Source organism: Drosophila persimilis, unplaced genomic scaffold (assembly GCF_003286085.1).
Source record: "Drosophila persimilis strain 14011-0111.01,24,50 unplaced genomic scaffold, DperRS2 tig00000000-arrow-pilon, whole genome shotgun sequence".
NCBI classification, from domain to species: Eukaryota; Metazoa; Arthropoda; class Insecta; order Diptera; family Drosophilidae; genus Drosophila; species Drosophila persimilis.
In genome coordinates this window covers 23661082-23681259 of record NW_020825288.1, presented here as the reverse complement: position 1 = coordinate 23681259, position 20178 = coordinate 23661082, and the positions used below count along the sequence as shown (strand labels likewise).

General features: G+C 42.4%; 6 protein-coding genes across 7 annotated transcripts; 2 read left to right on the top strand and 4 right to left on the bottom strand.

The window, feature by feature from the left end:
* The first annotated feature begins 243 nt into the window (after positions 1–243).
* LOC6591528 (transcription factor Sp2) lies at positions 244–3714 on the top strand. The gene is made up of 5 exons (XM_026994714.1): positions 244–452; positions 510–892; positions 958–2829; positions 2885–3062; positions 3123–3714. The coding sequence occupies exons 1-5, from the start codon at positions 300–302 to the stop codon at positions 3351–3353; spliced, it is 2817 nt and encodes a 938-aa protein (XP_026850515.1). The 5' UTR covers positions 244–299; the 3' UTR covers positions 3354–3714.
* Positions 3715–3793: 79 nt separating this feature from the next.
* LOC6591527 lies at positions 3794–6960 on the bottom strand. 2 transcript variants are annotated; one of them, XM_002017277.2, is made up of 4 exons: positions 6461–6957; positions 5196–5350; positions 4896–5108; positions 3794–3954 (listed from the first exon to the last, which is right to left on the bottom strand). In XM_002017277.2, the coding sequence occupies exons 1-3, from the start codon at positions 6556–6558 to the stop codon at positions 4921–4923; spliced, it is 441 nt and encodes a 146-aa protein (XP_002017313.1). In that variant the 5' UTR covers positions 6559–6957; the 3' UTR covers positions 3794–3954; positions 4896–4920. The 2 variants fall into 2 exon arrangements, with proteins under 2 accessions (XP_002017313.1, XP_026850516.1); XM_026994715.1 differs by having other exon boundaries at positions 4896–5350; positions 6461–6960.
* Positions 6961–8483: 1523 nt separating this feature from the next.
* Positions 8484–9491, top strand: LOC6591945 (mesencephalic astrocyte-derived neurotrophic factor homolog). The gene is made up of 4 exons (XM_002017276.2): positions 8484–8590; positions 8651–8775; positions 8850–8991; positions 9061–9491. Exons 1-4 carry the CDS (start codon positions 8503–8505, stop codon positions 9225–9227), a joined length of 522 nt encoding a protein of 173 aa, XP_002017312.1. The 5' UTR covers positions 8484–8502; the 3' UTR covers positions 9228–9491.
* A 67-nt stretch (positions 9492–9558) lies between these two features.
* LOC6591944 lies at positions 9559–15923 on the bottom strand. Its single transcript, XM_002017275.2, has 4 exons — positions 15777–15923; positions 10681–10959; positions 10456–10609; positions 9559–9935 (listed from the first exon to the last, which is right to left on the bottom strand). The coding sequence occupies exons 2-4, from the start codon at positions 10921–10923 to the stop codon at positions 9835–9837; spliced, it is 498 nt and encodes a 165-aa protein (XP_002017311.1). The 5' UTR covers positions 10924–10959; positions 15777–15923; the 3' UTR covers positions 9559–9834.
* Positions 15924–17130: 1207 nt separating this feature from the next.
* LOC6591943 (putative SERF-like protein) lies at positions 17131–18186 on the bottom strand. Its single transcript, XM_002017274.2, has 3 exons — positions 18081–18186; positions 17653–17758; positions 17131–17594 (listed from the first exon to the last, which is right to left on the bottom strand). Exons 1-3 carry the CDS (start codon positions 18085–18087, stop codon positions 17525–17527), a joined length of 183 nt encoding a protein of 60 aa, XP_002017310.1. The 5' UTR covers positions 18088–18186; the 3' UTR covers positions 17131–17524.
* Positions 18187–19560: 1374 nt separating this feature from the next.
* LOC113567442 lies at positions 19561–20052 on the bottom strand. Its single transcript, XM_026995309.1, has 2 exons — positions 19824–20052; positions 19561–19757 (listed from the first exon to the last, which is right to left on the bottom strand). The coding sequence occupies exons 1-2, from the start codon at positions 20043–20045 to the stop codon at positions 19611–19613; spliced, it is 369 nt and encodes a 122-aa protein (XP_026851110.1). The 5' UTR covers positions 20046–20052; the 3' UTR covers positions 19561–19610.
* Between the last annotated feature and the right edge of the window lie 126 nt (positions 20053–20178).

Sequence of the window (20178 nt, the reverse complement as noted above, 5' to 3'; positions counted from 1 at the left end):
GGCAACAAAACATTTGTATGGGTTCTGTTCTCCAAGAAACTGAAGAGTTTCTTCAGAATAGCTTTAAAACATATTCTGCATTCATTGCAGCCTGAGATGACAAACGATAAGCGGGACAAATTTGGCGGTAACGTATATATATATACGACATTGATAAATAGTGGTATCGATAGTACCATCACTAACAATAGAGCGTCGCAGCAGACAGAAAAAAAAACAACAAATATTTGCATGTGCAATAAAATAAACATTCTTTACCTACCTTAAAGCAAGCGCAGTCTTGTCAGTCGGCGGGAAAGATGGCCAACTCGAATAGCAATGTGCGGTGTATCAACTACTACGACCTGTGTCGCATCTGTACAGACAGCAGTGACCAGAACACCAACGTATTCTCGGCCGAGGGACGCGCCAAGAATCTGAGCTCAAAGATATACGAATGCCTGTCCTTGCAGGTGAGTGGGTGGTTGCCTTGGTCTTTGCGCAGCAGGTATTCACTTTGGAGTTTTCAGATTGACGAAAAGGATCGGCTGCCCAAGGTGGTTTGCGGCCAGTGCGTGCAGCAAGTGGAGCAGATTCATGCCCTGCGCCACACTTGCAAGAAGACCCAGACGATGCTCAACGACTGCCTGAACATTCCCCCGATCCAGAGCCACAACGACAAGCTCTACATCAAAGATGCCATCGACGACACAGGCAAGAGTCTCAGCGTGGTGGGCAGCAGCTCAGTACAGTCCACTCCAGCCAGTAGCAGCAGCAGTCAATCCAATAATCTGCTCAGCAGTATTATCCAGGCGGTGGGCATGCAACCCCAGCAGCAATTTACCATCACGGTGGACAACACTCTGCAACAGGCGCCCCCGCCTCCGGTCCAGCCCAAGTCGGACAAGCAATCGTGAGTAATGGAATCATTTGCCACCAATTGAAATAACAAAGGTTCCATGTCCATCCCGAAAACAGTGTCTTGGAGGAGTTTATACGTCTAAAGCCAGAGATCAAAATAACTCCCTTGGGCAAGAAGGACCCCAGTAGTGTTCCCGTTGCCGCAGTCCCTAGTAAGCCACAACAGCAGTCGGTGACACCGACTTCACAGCCGCCGCCTCTGCAGCCACAAACTATGAGAAATACAGCCACCACTCCACAGATGCAATTACAGCCAATGCTAAGCGAGCAGTCCATCTGGCAGCAGATACAACAACTCCAGCTGCAGCAACAGATCCAACAGCTTACCAGTCTATTGGCGGCCAACACTCAGTTCTCGGCATCAGAGGACGGCTCAAGTCCGAGCGAAAACAAGTCACCAAAGCTCAATTTTGTGCAATCCGCGCCAGCTGGACCCCAATTTACCACATCGCTCCCTCAGTTTGCTGGAGCCCAACCCCAGTTGCAGCTGCAGTTAATGCCCGTTGGGGGAGCAGGTACAGCAGCTGCGGGGCAAACGCAGTTGAATGCCACAGCTTTGCTCTCCAGCCTGTCTAGCCCGCAGACGGGCACGAATGCAGGGGCAGGAAATATTCTGTCGCCCAACAAATGTTTCCTGCCCATAACTATTCGCGACGAGAACTCCGATCAACAGATAGTGGCGCACATTGATACCAAAAATCTGGTGCTGCCCACCACTTACCAGGTACAGATGAAACTGCAGCCACAGCTGGCCACCGCCGATGGTCAGCCAATCATGGAGTTGACGCCCACGTCCATTCCAGCCACACTACAGCTGACGCCGCAGACCTTGGGCAATGCAAACAATTACCAGGGCGCCACCCCAGCAGTCTCGTCTACCGGACAATTTCAGAACATTTTCATTTCGCCCCAGCCTCCACAACAACAATCGCAGCAGACGTTTCAGCAGCCGAAACATCCGCAACTTTCATCACACACAGCGACAGTGACATCTCAGCAGATCATCAGATCGCCTCCGTCGAATGCTACAACTCCGCAGTTGCTGATAAGAAATGTCCCCGCCGTATCGACCATGGCCAAGAACATCAAAGATGAGCCGACCTTTACGATTCCATCGCCCAGACAAAGGCAAATGCACCCGCAGCAGCAGCATCTACAGCAACAAGCAGTAAACCCCAAAAAGAATACTTCGCCAACGTCATCATCTGTATCCCAGCAACAATCGCCTGTTCGCACTGCAGAGCTTAAGCGCGTGATGGCCCAGGTGAAACAACTGCCGCCTGTGGATCCCTCGCCAACAACCACAGCGTCCAATCCGGCTGCCTTGCAGCGACTTTCCTCGAATACAACCATCACCAAGGTGGCCAAGCCGCAGCCAGTGCAGGCTCCCTCGAATATGCCGCTTCTTAACAAACAGAACATAACAATCAGTCGAATCCCCGCGCAAACTGTAAACCAAACGAACCTCCCCAAACCATCTATTCCAGCTCCTGCTCCAGCTCCATCTCCGGCCACTGCAATTCATAAACCGACTCTTGAACCTTCTCCAACGCACCCTCCTTCGATAGCAGTGCAACACAAGAAAATAATGATGGAGAGACAAGAGAAGCAAGCGCCGATATCAAAAATTCAACGCCCGCCGCTGCCCATCTGCCCAGCGCCTGGTAAGTCTCCGGATGCGCCTCCTCCCGGTCTGACCTGCCCCAAGTGCAATCGCGAGTTCAAGAAGAGGGAGCATCTCGTCCAGCATATAAAGCTGCACGCAGGCCTGCGTCCCTACAAATGCACCGAAGAGCAGTGCGACAAAGCCTTCAGTCGCAAGGAGCACTTGTCGCGGCATCTGATCTCCCATTCGGGCAAGAAGCTCTTTACATGCGAGGCTTGTAAAAAGCCCTTCTCCCGAAAGGACAATTTGAGCAAGCATATGAGGTGGGTCCACAAATTGTATAGTTTGAGCTTAAATTTTAATGGCCTTTTTTAACAGGATCCACACACATCCTACGAACGAGACCCTGTACTGCTGCGATGTTTGCAATAAGAACTTTGCCACCAAGCTGCACTACGAGAAGCATCGGGAAATGCACAAGAAGCCACGGACAGCTCCTGTTTCTACTGTTACTTCCTCCACGACAGTGCGAAGCAATGGCCAAGCTTCGTCAAAGGTTGGTTCTTCCGACAGTTTAAAAAACTCCAATCTCTCACGAGTAACCTATCTTTCGCAGGATCTTACATTTGAAATCAAACAGCAAACTTCGCAGCAGCAAAAGCAAACTCCGGCTCAACCGCATCAGACTCAAATAATGCATGTGGTCACCACCCAGGATCACGCTGGGAATACCATAACTATTACCCAGGCCCCCGACTCAAATATGCCCTCATCTCTGAACTATGTTCAGCTGGGCTTCCCCAACTTTCCCAGCTCGACCGCTAACCATTTAGTTTGTAAAAAGTAGACTGTCAACAAAACGAAACTTAGATCGTACTAGTCCTTTGGTTCAGTCAGTTTGGTTTAATCTGACTGCTGGTCATCAGTTCCTTACCATATTATTTGTAATTGTATTTCATAAGACTTGGGCAAACTCTGCCCCTTCCTTTTGGTGCAATATTTCTTTTTTTTAATTTCCTTTTAACGTATTGCTTTTATTATGATTACTTTACTTTCCAGTGAACTGTGCTCTCGATATTCCACCAAATTTATTCTAATGAACCCCCTATATCATAAACACCCCCTCGACTGTATGTAACTCCCCGATCTTACGATATATAGTATTGTAAGGCTTTGTAAATATTTATCGATCTATGTACTCGTAAAAGCTGTAAACAAATGAATGTAAAAATACCTTTTTTGGGTGAAAGGAAGATGTGTGAGAAAATAAATACATAAAATATATAATTTATGGATAAAAACTGTTATGTATATTTCATTTGGTATTGCACACTGGAGCCTTCAGTTTGTGCAGGTGCGCTATAAAGCAGATGATGGCAGGCGGGCCTGGGCTGGGGCTGAGGCAGGCCCCAATGTTTACGTGAATATTTTTGGTAAGATTCGTTCGACTGAAAATACGAATTTTATAATGTTAGTTCCATTGGCCAGGCCAGAGATCTGCTGCATGGATGGAAACTATTTCGCAAGAGCTCGTAATTTTAATTCTAACATGCGAACGAACAGCAAACGAAACGAATAACAAAAGCAAGCCAATATATCCACATCCGAATCATTAAGAATAAAGAAAACCATTTCCCATGAATCTGTTGTGTGTTTACGCATTTAATTGAATCAAAGAAGATGCATTTGTCATGGTGATGTTTAATACTTGGTATGGTCTGGCATGGTATGGTATGGTATGGTATGTGCTTGTGTGAGGAATTACATGGAAAAAGCTTACAAATAAATGCTAATAACTAGATGGAAGACTACAGCAAGCATAAATATATTTGAACATACAAATCTTTGGTCTTAACATTTATCAAAAATAGGGCTACTAAATACTGGGGAAGAACGAGCATAACTGAACAGAACAGAGCAGCTACTGAGATATCGGTTGCAATGACATCACAAGGGGGGAGAACATAACATACTTTCAGGCGCCAGACAATCAATGTTGACACGCACGAGATGACGTGAGCGTGAATGACCTGAATGTGACCTGCAACGCTCGTGAACAGGTCACAAATAATCCGTAACAAGTGTAAAATAATTTAATGAAAAGATCATAATTGGTAGGCTTAGAAATCAGAGAGAAGGGAAGATTGTGTGGTAGGTGCGTGAAAGCAGCAAAGATCGTGAGTCGCATGAAAAATGTCCACCTCTACTGCAAACCAAATGTTGATGGAAGCGCCAACAAAATAATACTAGAACTAGAACTACTGGTAATTGTAAATAATTAGGTCGTGCAGTGCAATGTTAGGACTAAAGGGTGCCCGAAACCGAATCCAAGCCGAAGCGATCAAATGCATTTAAATAGGGTGCAAGTGCACCAAAAATAGATGGCTACCTTGGGGGTCTGATCTGTCCCTGTATCAATCATAGCTGAGGGCAAACTGATTGACCTTTTGCACATCTCCCCACACCTGAATCGCCTGGATTTCGGAGAGCGAGAAGAGCGTCTCGTATTTGCTTATGAAATTGTGACCCGTTTCCCTGACCTGGTAGACGATCATTGTGGAATTATCATAATCGAATGTAAACTCTAGGCGAAAGGTTGATTCTGTGGATGAAAGTTGGAACGCCTCATCAATCTCGTTCATAATACTGGCAAAGCTTTGGGTCAGAGTCTTATCACTCCCGCCTGTACCATCGAATATGTTCAGGTAGTGCTCCTGCTGCAGGCTGCTCCACTCCCCGTTCCGCTTGTAGTTCTCGATGATCGTCTGTGTGGGGATCACCACTTTGAAGTGATATGTGATGTTGTCTGTACAGACTGGACTGTTCACAAAGTTCACCGAGAATCTGTAGAGAGAGATGGAGAGGAGGGAAGAGACAAAGCGAAAAATTGATTTAACAAATCATTTGTTTATATCTCTCACATGTATGATAATGACGTCGCCATCTGTACATTTGACCCCGTCTCCAAGCTGCTTACTTAGTCACTAAATACCTATGTATGTTCCTATGGCACATGGCGGTTTGGCAAGTTTTTGGGGACCGGACCGCCACAGACCCGTCGTCATGGCTGAGTGGGTGCGAAAAACGTGCCAAGCATTCAAGGAACGGAATTGGGATGTTTGACGGATTGTCATTTGGAAATCTTTCTTAGTCACTTTGTGTTCGAAGTTCCTGGTATGCCAGAATTCTTATCTAAGTAAACACACCTTACAAGCAAATAGTACAATATATAATTTGTATGACACATTTCTGGGGGCTATCAGCGGCATGTTATCGATGGGGAGGCAAGAGATAAGGAACTCAAGGTCTCTTGGTTTTCCCATTATCTTGTAGTTGGGCCAATCAAGAACCCGGAATCCATTGTGTTGTAACAGATCAAATGGTATTCTGATTTATTGACATCATTTGCTTAGCCCACACCGATGATTGTTTCAATGATTTGCTCGTTTCTTTTTGTTGGCTCTGTTTTCATTTTCAGATTGTTCTTTGCTGTTGTCTTCTTTGCCGGGCCGGCATCTTCAGCCATTCTGTTGCGCGTGTCTGCTTTAATTTTGTGTTGATGATGTCATTGATTGTGGAATTGATACAGCAATATCCAGCCGAGTCCAGTTTACTCGTAAGTTGAACTGTATAACTGCATACGTACGTGTTGAACTGATTTTCTACCATCTGCTTATCGCCTCATTAGATCATAAACTCATAATTTACCTTTGGTATTTGGTAATTATAAGAATCTCTAAATTTTGTACCCCATTTGTTTGTTTCATGTGTGCGCCATAAATCGTCCGCGAGTTCGTTAGAATTTTCACTCTAATCGGGTCAAATATGTTATGTACCACATTCCCGAGAATATTAAAATTCTGCACGCAAAGAGCAAGTTTCCGTACCTTGGGGCAGGAAATTGCTAATCGATTTTCTTAAGCACCTAAGGACTTGGACTAAGGTTGGACTTACTGCTGAGGTTGCTGGAGCAGGGTGCCTTTGATGGTTAGCTTTGTTACCGAAGCATTGGAATTGTCGGGCAGTACCGCTAAAAACTTTACATCAGGCATTTTATGTGTTCTGTGTTCTGTGTTCGGAATCTCTGCCTCTGACACGCCTTGCAGGGTTTATTTTTAGCGGGTGTGTGTAATTGTAAATTATATTCGGCGAATTGTTGACAAGTGGTTTGCTTTGGGCTCCTCGTAAATGCAGTTGCTAACGGTAACAATTGGATTATAACTCCAGTACTGGTTGACAGAGTACTTAGCACTCGGCGGGCTCGGGCAATACTGTTTGGTTGTTAACAAAAATGCTGCTATTTTAAGGGAAAAACGATATCAAGTAAAAGATCGCACACCGACGTCACGGGTAAAGTACTTTAGGCTGGGAACGCAAGCAAAGTACATATTTGTTTGTCCGGTTACGTTACGAGATTTCTTAAAACCGTGAGGCGGTGCGGTGCTGTTCCGTCTGGCCTGCTATCGCGCTCGCTGAGTCAATACTGTGCTGGGGCGAATAATATTTTGGGGAGCAGCCGCTGCAGGCGGTGAGCGGCAAACAGCAGCTGAGTGATTCCTCACACCTGTTAGGCAAATTTATTTCTCTCGGCATTCCGCTGAGAAACGCAAGCACTTGTTTACTTTGACTCTCAACAGTGTTGCTATGAGGACAATCCAATTTGATTCAAATTTAAACTTCTGGCGCTACTCGTTTCGATTAGTATTATCCGATATGTATCGACCATTGTGACTCATACAGTGTTGTCAGTTCGGCCGTTTTACTTTATGGTTCGACTTCTAAGAAATATGAATCTGACTATTTACAAATATATTTAGCTTTAATTTACTATTTATTTTGGCGGTCGTTAAGAGTTGCGCTGGCATGATATATGCTGTGTCACATAGACGATAGCACTCTGGCGGCGTACGGGACAATGGTACCCTCCACTCCGAAGATACTCTCTAATGCAGATGGGGCCAAGACGAGTCCCAGCTCTCGAAACAGATGGTACAATTGGGAACCAGCACTCCATCGGACTGGGTTGGGCTGGCCCCCTGCGCTACGATCTGGAATCATCTCATTTTGCAGCTGGGATAAAAGTTCATTTCGAACCTGCATATTTCAACAACGGTGAGGCCACCGGTATTTGATAGGTTTTTGATATTTTGAAGGTTTTGGTCTTCTTACAGAAACCAAGAATGGATATCGGGATCGAGATATATTTACAAGACCCTAATCAAATGAATGAATAGGTAAAAAAAAATGCAATCTAAGACAAGGTCTTTATTGATTACGTTTGAATGCAGCTTGGAAAAAGATTTTCTTCATATATATTAACGAAAAAGGGTATACCTTTGCCCAAACTCAGGTTGACATGACATTTCATACTAACTTACAGCGCATTCGATACTCACTTACGTTGCCACTGTTTTTTTGTTGACCTTTTTTGTTTAAACCTTTCTGTAGTCAAAATACAAATGGTAGTACTTAAAAGTAGCTAATCTTGTAGAAAATGTATTCATTAATGGCCTAAAATTATGTGGGTAGAGCCAATGGTTTAGTTAGGCATCATTATTCAACGGAATAAAGAGATTGAGCAATTGGAATAATTTTTCTCTTACGTTTTATTACGTTACATTTGTTTGACCATTTTCGCTAAAACCTTTTTTTACGCAAGATATAATAAAAGCAAGTATTTAAAACAAACCAGTCAAGTAGAAAATTGATTCAACAAACGTATAAAATTATGTGGGCATGGCTAAATGTTCTATAGAGAGGGTAATATTCCACGGAACATAAAAATCGACGAATATGTAAAATATAACTTGAATTCGTAAGTATATTTACGGTACATTTTTGAAATGAGACGGTATGTTTCGGTATATTTCTGAGGGTCAGACGGTATATCTTATCGATAAGTCGATAAGTCATATATTCTAAAAAAACACGACATAAAATAAATATAAAAAGAATTTGTAGTTTAAAGACATAAATTAAATCAGAATAGCAGCAAAATGAAGACAACGCATCTGGTGCTTGTGCTCTGTTTCCTGGCCGGCGTCGCACAGACAACGCTGGCTCTCAAAGAGGAGGACTGCGAAGGTATGTTGGCCACGTAAGTGGTAAATGCTTTGGAACAGATTTTCAACCAAAATCTTTTAGTGTGTATCAAGACTGTTAGGCGCTTTGCTGCATCCCTTGACGATGCCATTAAGGGCGACTACAAGCAAATTGAGACTGAATTCAAGAAGTTCTGCAAGACACAAAAGAACAAGGAGCACAGATTCGTGAGTAGCCGGCAAACAATGTTCTCTTCCGCCTAGTGAACACGTATGCTAACACGTATGCTTTTTCCATGCAGTGCTATTACCTAGGTGGTCTGGAGGAATCGGCTACTGGAATCTTGAATGAGATGAGCAAACCCTTGAGCTGGTCTATGCCGGCCGAGAAGGTGTGTGAGAAGCTGAAGAAAAAGGATGCACAAATCTGTGACCTGCGATATGGTATGTACCACTGAGACAGAAACTTGTATGGAAATTAACTAGCTAACCCATACACAAATGTAACTGCAGAGAAGCAAATCGATCTGAACAGTGTGGATCTGAAAAAGTTAAAAGTGCGCGACCTGAAAAAGATTCTCAACGACTGGGATGAGAGCTGCGATGGCTGCCTGGAGAAGTCTGACTTTATCAAACGCATCGAGGAGCTGAAGCCCAAGTATGCGCGCAGCGAACTGTAGATCGAATCGCTCAAAAGTCTAGAGTTACTTGTGTAGTTACATGGAACACGCCCACTCAAATAGAAGAAACCCCCACTACACATCCGTATTTTTAGTTAATTTACAATTTTGATAGACTTTGAGAGAATTGAATATAATATATACATAAAGAAACGATATTTTGAAATAAAAAAGAAACCAAGAAACACACAGTAATACCGTGAAATGCGCCTAAACGTGCTCTCATTCCGTTGATAAATAAACAAATTTATTTTTGGTTTTCCACGTGTTAATTATTTTTAAATTTTTCCAATTCTTTTCATACAATATTACGTACAAATTACAACAGAAATTCACAAAATATCTGGATTAAAGTTTTATTTAAATGTTAAATCGATTCGATTGCACTTTCTTCCGCGGGCCACATAAATTCGATCTCTGAACGAAAGGCTGGCTCGCCTTAATTAAATTACAATTATTAGTTAGATATATCCACTAAATACGAACATAAGCAGTTGGGATAATTATTATAAACTAGGATGATAGAATGGGTATTTCTTGCTAGAATGGAAGTGATGATGAGAGTAGGGGATCTGCAAATCACCTTCAGGTGGGAGCTTATGGATCCTTAACGGCGGTAGGGCTGCTTGTTGTATCGGCCACGTTCGTTCTCCTCGGAGAGATTAGCGTATTCGCTGTATACGACGCACCAGCAATATGTTAGAACCGCTGGAAGAGAAAATAAAACAATTTTAATAAATGTAGCTATCTGTTGTCCCTTTTTCCCCATATCGGGCCCACTGTCGGATGTATTTTACTTTGTTTCTACTGAACTCTGCTACACCAGAATGTAGCAGATACTTTTCAAGACAGAGGCACCTGTCGACGAAAATCGGTTTTATGTAGAATGCTTGTAGAATTGCCATTCGTAGGCGTGTCTCGCCCATTTTTAGCTGCATCTCAGCCTATCTGCCCATTTATTATCTCCTGCCACTTTGGCAACTAAACAAATTGCATTTGCCAGCCACTTCGCGCCTCATTTGTTGGGTGCAGGCCCCTGGCAGGGGCGCCGCCGCCTTTTTTGCTTTCAGCACACGGGGCAATCAACGCATGATAAATGCGTCAATAAAGTAAAAACGGCTCGCATAAAACGCCATCCGGTGCTAAAAACCGCACATGGAGAAGTTACAGTTGCCCCCCCCAAAATGCATCTGCCCCATACCCCACTTCCACTCCTTTGCATATTTACCGCAACAAATTAAGCCAAAGATTAGCCAGAGAACACCCGTCAGTACATAGCCATCAATGAAGAAGACGACGGCGGTGTAGATGACTGAGATCAGCAGTCCAATGGCAATCATGATGCCCAGCACCACCCAGGGCACCATCAGGTAGTGATTGCGCTATAACATACACAAAGATTAATGATGCAATCTGTATTCAACGAGCACAGGCGGGGGAGGATTGATCATACCTTGAGAACGCCCGCGATCATCAGTAGGGATATCAATATGGTCATGCACAGGTTGATCACCAGTATTATCTTGACAATGTCATTGGGTATAAAGTCGAATACGATCGTCTTGAAATGCACTCTCGTCGTGAAGATCACCACAATGGTGATGATGGATAGGACAATGGCCAGGATCCCTGATATAATGGACCCATTCCGCGTCGACTGACACAGGCAGCAGGAGTTCAACAGAGGTTTTGCCATTTTGGCAATTTAGGTGTGGGTTACAGATGATATAAACTAGAAATGAAAAGGGAAATTAAAGATGTTATATTGAAATTTGGGAGGAAGCGGTTTTCATGAATGCTTGACTTCTCGTGTCTAGACATTTCAAAAGCTCCCTCAACTGCTTCGTCACATAACTGATGATGTTGTCTCGGAATTTGTGGAAGTATTACCCATCCACCTTTCCCCCATTGTTTCTATCTTATCAACAGTAAGTTTCTGGCTAATGTATGACGATTGTTTTGTAAAGGAACCAGCAAATATTTATGGCATTCCTGTGCACCACCTTGACCCCCTTTTACAATTGCAAGAGGTAAAGATAAACAATCCGAAAAACAAGATCCAATAATTTGGCCAATTGTGACGTCAATCGACGCTTCAACGAACCAACAAATGTTTAGAGAACAAATGTGTTTTTAAAAATAGAAGGAAACGAGAAGATAACAATAGCCAAAGATCGTGGAATACTTGAGAGAACGTAAGATTTATAATTAGACAAAAGCTTTAAAATAAATCAACGATTCGAATGACTAATCAATGAACAACTTTGTGGCGGCTGCAAGGAAGTTATTCCAGCAAGCTGCAGCTTTTCGAAAGTTGATATCATCCACATGAGCACACGATCCAGATAGGAGCATGTATCTGCATCTATGAGTTATGGCTCATCAAATGCAGCCACCGGGCATTGTCATTAAATTAATCAAACGTTTAACTTGCGCCGGACCCCGGCTTCAACTTCAGCTACGGATTGATGTGGCGCATGTTGGCACATGCAAATGCCGCTGCAGCTGGCCTGTACTCGTATCTATCGGATGAATGCCGAGGCATCCACATCGCACTCGTACATGTGGCCCGCGGCAGGCATCAACTCTGATGAGATAATCACACGCCAAAATGTCTTGTCTTACATGGAAACACTTTGAGATGGTTTAAGCCGAAACTGGTTGCCTGGGAAATGGTCAGCCCGCACTCGGACTCCCACCCGTATCCGCGGCTAAAGTTCAAGCTACAGATACACATAAGAGACATACGGATACAGATACCATTCGTATTTAAAGCACATTTCCGCTGAGTTGAGTTCACACCTCACGCAGAAAGAGAAAACAAAAAAAAATACGATAAATACGAAATAGCCAAACAAACAGCACAAAGATGTGAGGAAAGAACCTCGGCAAGAATACGAAACGAATTACGTAATTATCAGGGGAGGCGGGGCAGAGAGGAGCACGGACAGAGGACAGGTTAATGCCCAAAGATCACATTCTACTCGAACGGAACAGAGAGAACTTTTTATAGCTGCGTTGATAAACCGGACGGACACAAGGCGCGTTAGCTTGCCGTTCTCCACGCGTTTCGCACGCGTTTTTTCTAGCCCATAAATGGAGCAGAATTTGACCGCAGACACAGACCCCACATTTGTCTGGCTTCTAGTGCAATTTCATCTTGAATTTAATACGTTTTGGCCTGGTTGAGACAACAAAGCAATGCAATATGAAGCTATAGATGAAACTGATTCAGGTCAGAGGGTACAACGCAATAGAATCTATAGGGAAATTCCATGCTGAAAAGAATCGGTGGACGGGACCCAGATGTTTCACCAAGTTCGCATTTTAATGCCGTTAATATTACCAATGAACTCATCGTTAGGTTAATCTAATGTTGACGCAGACTTCCGCTGCGCTCCCATAAAGTAGAATTATAATCGCAATCCCCTCCGGATCTGACGCTGACGGAGTCAAGTTCAAAATCCAGCGTGGGCGACTTTTTCTGAGGAATTTCTGCCCCAACAGCACTCGATGTGGGTTTTATGAGTTGGAAAGTGTTTAAGACTTGACAAGTGCAACTGGACGCGGCTGTCATTGCATTTTGGTCGGTGTTTGTAGGTTGTGATGCAGAGTCTGTCTGACTGTGTGTGGGAGTAAAAGTTGTCAGATGCTGGCAAATGTGAAAGGTAATGTTAGCCAGAAGATGTTCGAGAATCGGGGGAAAGCCAAACAACTTTTTCTGGGAAAAGCAAGTGAGAGATTATCATACAACAGTTCCCTCAACAGAAACCCATCTCCCAGGAAAGCCTAAACATTCAGTTAAGTTAAGCTGAACATTAAGCTATTAAAAAATGTAAAATTTACATTTATCATCATTCATTAATCAAATCGTGACCCATTTGTCTAGAGCAAGCGAACTAAAAATATTGTCCATATAAATCATGTCAACTGCTTCGGTTATTCGAGTATGTACGATCGTATAGCCCAGGGAAAATTGTTTAAATCAACAACTGCCCAACCCGATCGGCTTTTGTAATTTTCGTGTGCAGTGAGCGCGTGTCCAGGGGTCTGACTTTTGTATCTGCCGGATACATGATTGTTTTTGGCATTTATCTGGTATCTGGTACTGCCGCCAGCGAAGCCGGCGCCAATTATTTTCAACTCTTTTGTTGTTCACTTTGTCGCAGGGGGCGAACTTTTGCGACCCCTTCTACGCCTCTACACACCCCCACTGTTCAACCCAATCCACCAATTAGTTTGCGCTTCAACGCGTAATTAAGTTTGACATTCTTGTGCGCTACTTTTTGCGCCCAGACACAAAAGATACTCGGGCAAGACAAAGGCAAAGCCGTGCATATCTGTATCTGCAATTGAGCTGCGATGTGGCTGGAAATTACTCAATCTAAGGCAGGCTAAAAGCATAAGTGGGAACTGCTCCGATGAGTCGCCAAGTCGGGTTTCAAACCGGTCAAAAATCGTTCTACCAAATTTGACAAGTCTCAAGCACGCGGCATTTTTTGGCTTTTATTTATTTTGCTGGTTTCTGCCACTTGAACGCGCGGCCTTTGTCTTAGCTTTTTGTCAAATTGAATTTGGTCGATGGTTTCTGGCTTTCAGCACTCGGTTCCCGATCGCTCGACTTGCCATATAAATCAATTAAGCCCGTTGCAGCTGCAGAACTCAATTGCATTTCGCAGCAGCCTTTGAAGTGGCCTTTGCCGACGGGGCTTTGCTTTCAATTTCAATTCATGATTTTGCAATTACGCGGCGGCGCCTTTATGGTGCGGCACGCACTGCCACACTGCCCCGACACTTTCCCAGATCCATATGCATGAATCCACGAGATACTTTTCCACGTTCTGTCAATGTTCTTCATGGTCAGGGAGGCGGCGGCGACATTGAACGCGTTCAAAAAGGCAATTCTAGAGTATCATTCGGCTTTCGTTTTCCCCACCCAAAGCGAAAGTTTTCGCTCCCACATTAAAATGATTCATTTATGAGAGGAGAACATAGAAAATAAATACACGAAAATGCTTATAAATAGCCACACAAGGTCGCGAGCATTCAACTGAGAGATCTAGCAAAAACAACAGAACAGACCCATAAAATGCCATATTTTAGTCGCCAGCCTACCAGCAGCTACCTTAGAACTTTTTGTAATGGAAATTACCCAATTGTATTGCGAATACCCGATCAATGAACAGTGGAACACAGATTTGTGGTCAAGTGGTAGGCCTCAATCTCCTCCGTCATCTGGCATCTGGCATTAACTATTCGCCGCCACTGTGGGGCAGCGTAGGTGTGCGAACGCCTTCTGCCATTCCTATTTATTCAGCTAGAATGTGTTTTTGTGTGTCTGTTTTTTTTTTGTTTTTTGTTGTCATATATTTTCGTCGCTGTTTTATCTGTTGCCTTGTGTATTTTGTAACCTTCACATTGTTCTTTCCTCTATCTTGTTAATTCTTTTTTTTTCATTTATTCCTAATGGATGCGATGCGCGTCACTGAACTTTGCTTGATCGGAGATCTTCGAATTCGATCATTTCCACTAATAATTGTGTCTCAATGGGAGAGTCTGCTTAATATTCACCGCCTCACTGTTAATTTTCAGCTTGAATGTGAGTTTTATGGATCGCCAATGTCTGGAATATCTAAAAAGATTCAATTAACATTTTGAGAACGTAATTTACGTCTACGCCTCCGCATGGAAGTGAACTTTTTATTGACCTACATATCCTTTATTCCAACCTGTTCAACCGCCGACTTGTTTACCTCTCTCTCTCCTTCTGAGTCCCCAAAAAGGTGGGATATGATATGGCAGTTCGTAAACGATTTCAATGTCATCTTGGTTTTGCTGACATCATGCACATTTACATCAGCAGCAGCAGCTCCTTATATATATAGCTGTGTGTCTATATAGATCGCAATTTGCAAAAGCAATAATCAAAGCTAGCAAACTGTTTCTGCCTATGCCGAGATAGCATTTGGGTCAGGCCGGATCAGAGATCTGGGGATCGACAATCAGAAGTCAAAACAAGCGGTGGCATTATTTTTTTTTTTTTAATTTATATTCGGTTTTTCTGTATTTTTGCGGTATTGCGGTGGAGAGTGTTTTTAGCGCATTTGTCATAATTTGTATTTGCCGGCGCTCAGAAAAATCGTATCGTAACGCGCCAGACTCAGACTCAGACTCAGATCATTTGAATATTGAAATTGCTGGCTGCGCGGCAGCTAAATGAAATTGAATATGTTTTGTATAAAAAATACAACAAAAAATAAAGAAAACACACACAGAGCCAAGGCAGACGAGCAATCAAGTCGCCAGCTGGGACTGGGACTGGCTCTAGGTCTCTGGCTACTGTGGCTGGGGGGCTCCTACTGCACATATCCACCTCCGTTGGGGAGCTGTTCGCCTGTTATTTTAATTTCGAAACGATCGTTTATCACTTGATTTGCATTCGATTGAGATCGTTCTGCCATTTGGCTGCACTTTTTCGCTGATAATGTCAGGCATTTGGCAAGTGGCCCGCAGCGATCGATCGCCAAATATAAACCAAATTACACTTACACTTTCTACTTTTGCTGAATGGGAGGGTTACAATAGGTATTTGGAACCAATCGACTCTTTATGGCCTTGCAATTGATTAGTGCTCGTATGATATATATGTATAATTGGATATTTTCATGTATTATTCTTCAGAAAGTTTTGACGCGATTTCAATTCGATTTGCGCGCGTTTCTGTTGTGTTTACGGCGAGATTCACGAAGCGACTGAAAACGCGCTGCGCCACTGAACACGAGTCTCTGTCGCTAGAGAGCGCCAGCGTTGGCAGCGGCCGAAACAGCGCAGTCCCAGTGATCGCATAGCGATTTTTGCTCTCATCTACTGCTCGCGTTTCTGCTGGTTCTTTCTCTTAGTAGCAGCAAGGTTCTTAAACTAAGTTTAAGGCAGCGACAAGCTTTTTTGGGAAAGCTTTCTCTGAGGGAGAACCAGTTTTCCAGATTGTTCCGGCATAGAGTTATCAAACACCACTTGGAGAAACAATGGATGCGATACGGTTCGGTTACAAGACTTTGCACTATCCTAACCAAACAAATCATCATTAAAACTTGCTCCGCTCGTTCTCAATCCACATTACTTGGGCTGGACCGACCCCTGCCCAACATCCGCGTATCCCCCTATTCAAGATGCGCCTTAGATATGCCATCACGCCATGTCTCCTGCTGCCATTTTTGGTTACTTGCTTAGCCACTGCCGTTAGTGTTAGTCGCCAAGTTTTTGGACATTTTGCCTTAAAATGGTAAATGCTGGCATTCAACTTATTGGCAGTTGGGCCCGTTCAACGATCGACTGCTTGGCGAGAGTTTTGTGGGCCATGCAGCTACTTTCATATTTATCAAATCATGCCCCAACTAAGCTGGTTTCGTTCCCTTTGTTTGCTGTTTGCTGGAACTTCTATCTGTCTTCTATTGTATGCAAATTTCGTGTCAGATTTGAGTGGGGTGGAGGATGTTTGTTAAGGCAATGGATAAAAATAAATTGGGTCAATGACTGCACAATAGCTTGCAGGACCTCTTTGGCCCGACAGAAAGTAAACTGCTTTTTATACAACGAAACGAACCTTAATTGCAAAAGGAAAAAAACAGATGACTTATTGATGCATTAACATAAGCTTGACACCTGTATCAGGGTAATTTAACTTTTGTCTTTTCTTTATAAATAATTTTATTTTAACCCAACCTCAAATTTGGCTCGGAAAAATTGACCAGGGCAACAACAAGAACACCTTAAAACGAAACGTTTTGGCTGAAAAAGTAATCCGCAAAAGTAAGTGAACAACGGAGCCTGCCTGTATATATAGATTTTCGTCAAACACAATACATATTAAATAGCTAGACTTTGAGATTGTTTAGTTCAACGCTTTTTGGCTGCATACTATGTTTTATTTTGAAAATTTATATATTAAATACATTACAGTAAATAATTTGATCAGGTATGTTGAAAAATAATCAATTTCCTTAATTATGGTTCAGCCGGACTGCAAAAAGGAAAGAGAACGAAAACCAGGGCGGTATTGAAATCGAAATCCATTGAGACCGTTTGTGTTGCGTGACCAGGGAATTGCTTAGTTATTGCTTGGTTTAGCAATAGCTGCATAGTTGTAGCGTTGAAATTTATTAAATTCTCATTATGTTACTCATGTACAATGGCGCTGACGGTCCTAGATCCTGGGATACAACGACTGACTATCCGCTAACAATTTTGTGTTTAACCCACGCCTGCATCTGTCTACCTGATGGTCGATTGGCCGGTCTCTATTTACTGGTCCCAGCTGCTGCAGCATCTTCCTTCTTCTTTTGTTTCTCACGCATCACCTCAGCATCCCTAGAATAGTTATGATCATCATAATGCTCGTAGTACTTTAACTTTACTCGATACTGACCTAGCCTTGCGCTGCTCCACAGTTAGATTATCGGTACGTTTTCCCTTGGTCTGGTCCGACAGTTTCTTCTGGTTCTTCTGGCGCGCTAGGTCTCTTTGGTTTCCCCCTGTGAAAATAAACGATCGGTTGATAACTTAAGCCGTATTTAGTCGCGCGTGCTAAATGATCTAATCGCGGTGGCAAAGAGGTTAGAAGCGCACACGCTTCGTGGTCGCTGTCGCATGTCCTAAAACCAGCCATCGATTTTACACCCACTTATGTGGAAGAAGAATTGACCCTACACTAGTTGGTGTAGCCAGATGCTTAAGGATATATCTTGTAGCACACCTGAACCTTCGCTAGATGTATCTTCGTCGGTCTTCTGGTTATACTTCTTTATTTAAGTATAAATGTGGAAGGGACAAATCACAAGCCACAATGCTACTTACGTGTCATTTTGGTCGCTATAGATGAACGTAAAGCACTGGTTCTAGCTCAAAGATCTCGCTCCGCAAAGGCGTGCACGTGTAAATATTAGTTATATGAAATCCGAATATATTTTAATTGTTGAGTTTTTTCAAGCGGGTTGCTTTATTTTTATTTTGCCAGCATTGTTGTCATTTAGCGATAAGATATACGGTCTGACCCACAGAAATATACCGAAATATACCGAAAATATACTGACGAATGCAAGTTCTATTTTACATATTCCTCGTTTTTGATCTTCCGTGGAATATTCTCAGCTATATAGCACATTTAGCCATGCCCACATAACTTTATACGATTCATGAATAATTCTTCTGCTTAACTGGCTTATTCTAAGTACTTGCTTTTATTGCATTTTGCGTAAAAAAAGGTTTTAGCGAAAATGGTCATACAAAAAACGGATTTAGCACAAAAAGCGAAAGACGATAGTCGTTCAATTTTTATATTTCCTTGAATAATTCTGGCTAACCAAAACCCTTAGTTCTGCTCACATAATTTTAGGCCGTTGACGAATAAATTTTCTTCAAGATTGGCTAGTTTTTAGTCCTTGCTTTTATTGTATTTTGGCTAAAATAAGGCTTAAAAAAAATAGCTCAACAAAAAAACAGTCGCAGTGTTGCTGGTATTTGAAGACATGATGCGTGTATAGGCATTTTTATACCCTATTTCATTAACTTTATATGAAATTTATAAAGAACTTTTCTCAAATTGATATGTTTTAGACATATTCATGTATATTTTTAGTATCTTGTATATATTTATCTCGATCCTGATACCTTGATGGAGCCTTGGATGACAAACATTTTCTCAGTTCTATAACATCCTTTTCCCTAGGGTATGACAATGAATGTTGCCGGTAATCATTGTTGTCAACCGGTTATGATGACTAATTCCTGGTTATTCTTTCTTCCGTCGAATATTCCCAGCTATATAGATCTCCAAGCTTTTCCCACATAGTTTTATTCGATTGATGAATCAGTTTTCTACTTAACTTGCTTAATTTTAACACTTGTTTTCATTGGATTTCTATATAACGTTGAAAATAAAAGTGGTTTGTGCAAAAAAATAGAAGAGAAGCGAACAGCCGATAAGATATACGGTCTGACCCACAAAAATATACCGAAATATACCGTCTCATTTTCAAAATATAATGTACTGACGAATTATTTTTATATTCCTTCGAATATTACCAGCTGGATAGAACCCTCAACCCTGCCCACATATTTTTATCCAGTTATTAAATCAATTTCCGACAAGATTGGTTAACTTAAATTAAATTAGCATCTGAATTCAAAAATGTACCAATGAAGCACAACTTTATAAATGTTGAGCAACTTTTTTAAAAATACCATGTTGCGAAGCGCGCACATCTAATTTGCTAAATGCAACTACACATACGTATAGACTAAACATACTAAGCACCAAATACTAAACAATATACCATTTAAATAATCGAAAATCAGTCTATTATATTCTGTCGAGTTCCTAAATGGTTACAGAGTTGTGGCAGATTTTGGTCGAGGTACACTAAACCGTTTCTCGAGATCTTGATAAATTTGTTTACAATTGAAATGTTCATATTCTCTTCTCAATATCCAAATTTCAACTGTGCTCAGCAAAATGAACTTGGCTTGGGGGCCCTGGAACAAGTACAAATATTTATTGCAACGTGTCGGCAACGCATTGAACCAATTTGCATTTTTTACCTCCCTCGGGAAGTTTCCCGCCCATAGTCCTAGAGCCTCCAGATAAGATCGTATTAGTATGCGCCAAGTCCAATAGTTATCCTGGTCGCCCAGTTTTCCTATCGGCGGAATCGTTACACTACCAAGGTATCCGCTTTTGCTTGACCTCTCACCCATGTTTGGGTACACCCGAAACACACGGAAATAAATAATTTTGAAAATCCATTTAGGCAGACAGCTCATAACATTTTTGTCTGATCCCTAGCCTGCCTGCTGCTTTGTTTTTCTTTACTTATTTGAAAACTTCTGAAATACGAAAAGGGGCCATATGTATCTATGTACATACATGCATATATCCAAAATACATGATTCACAA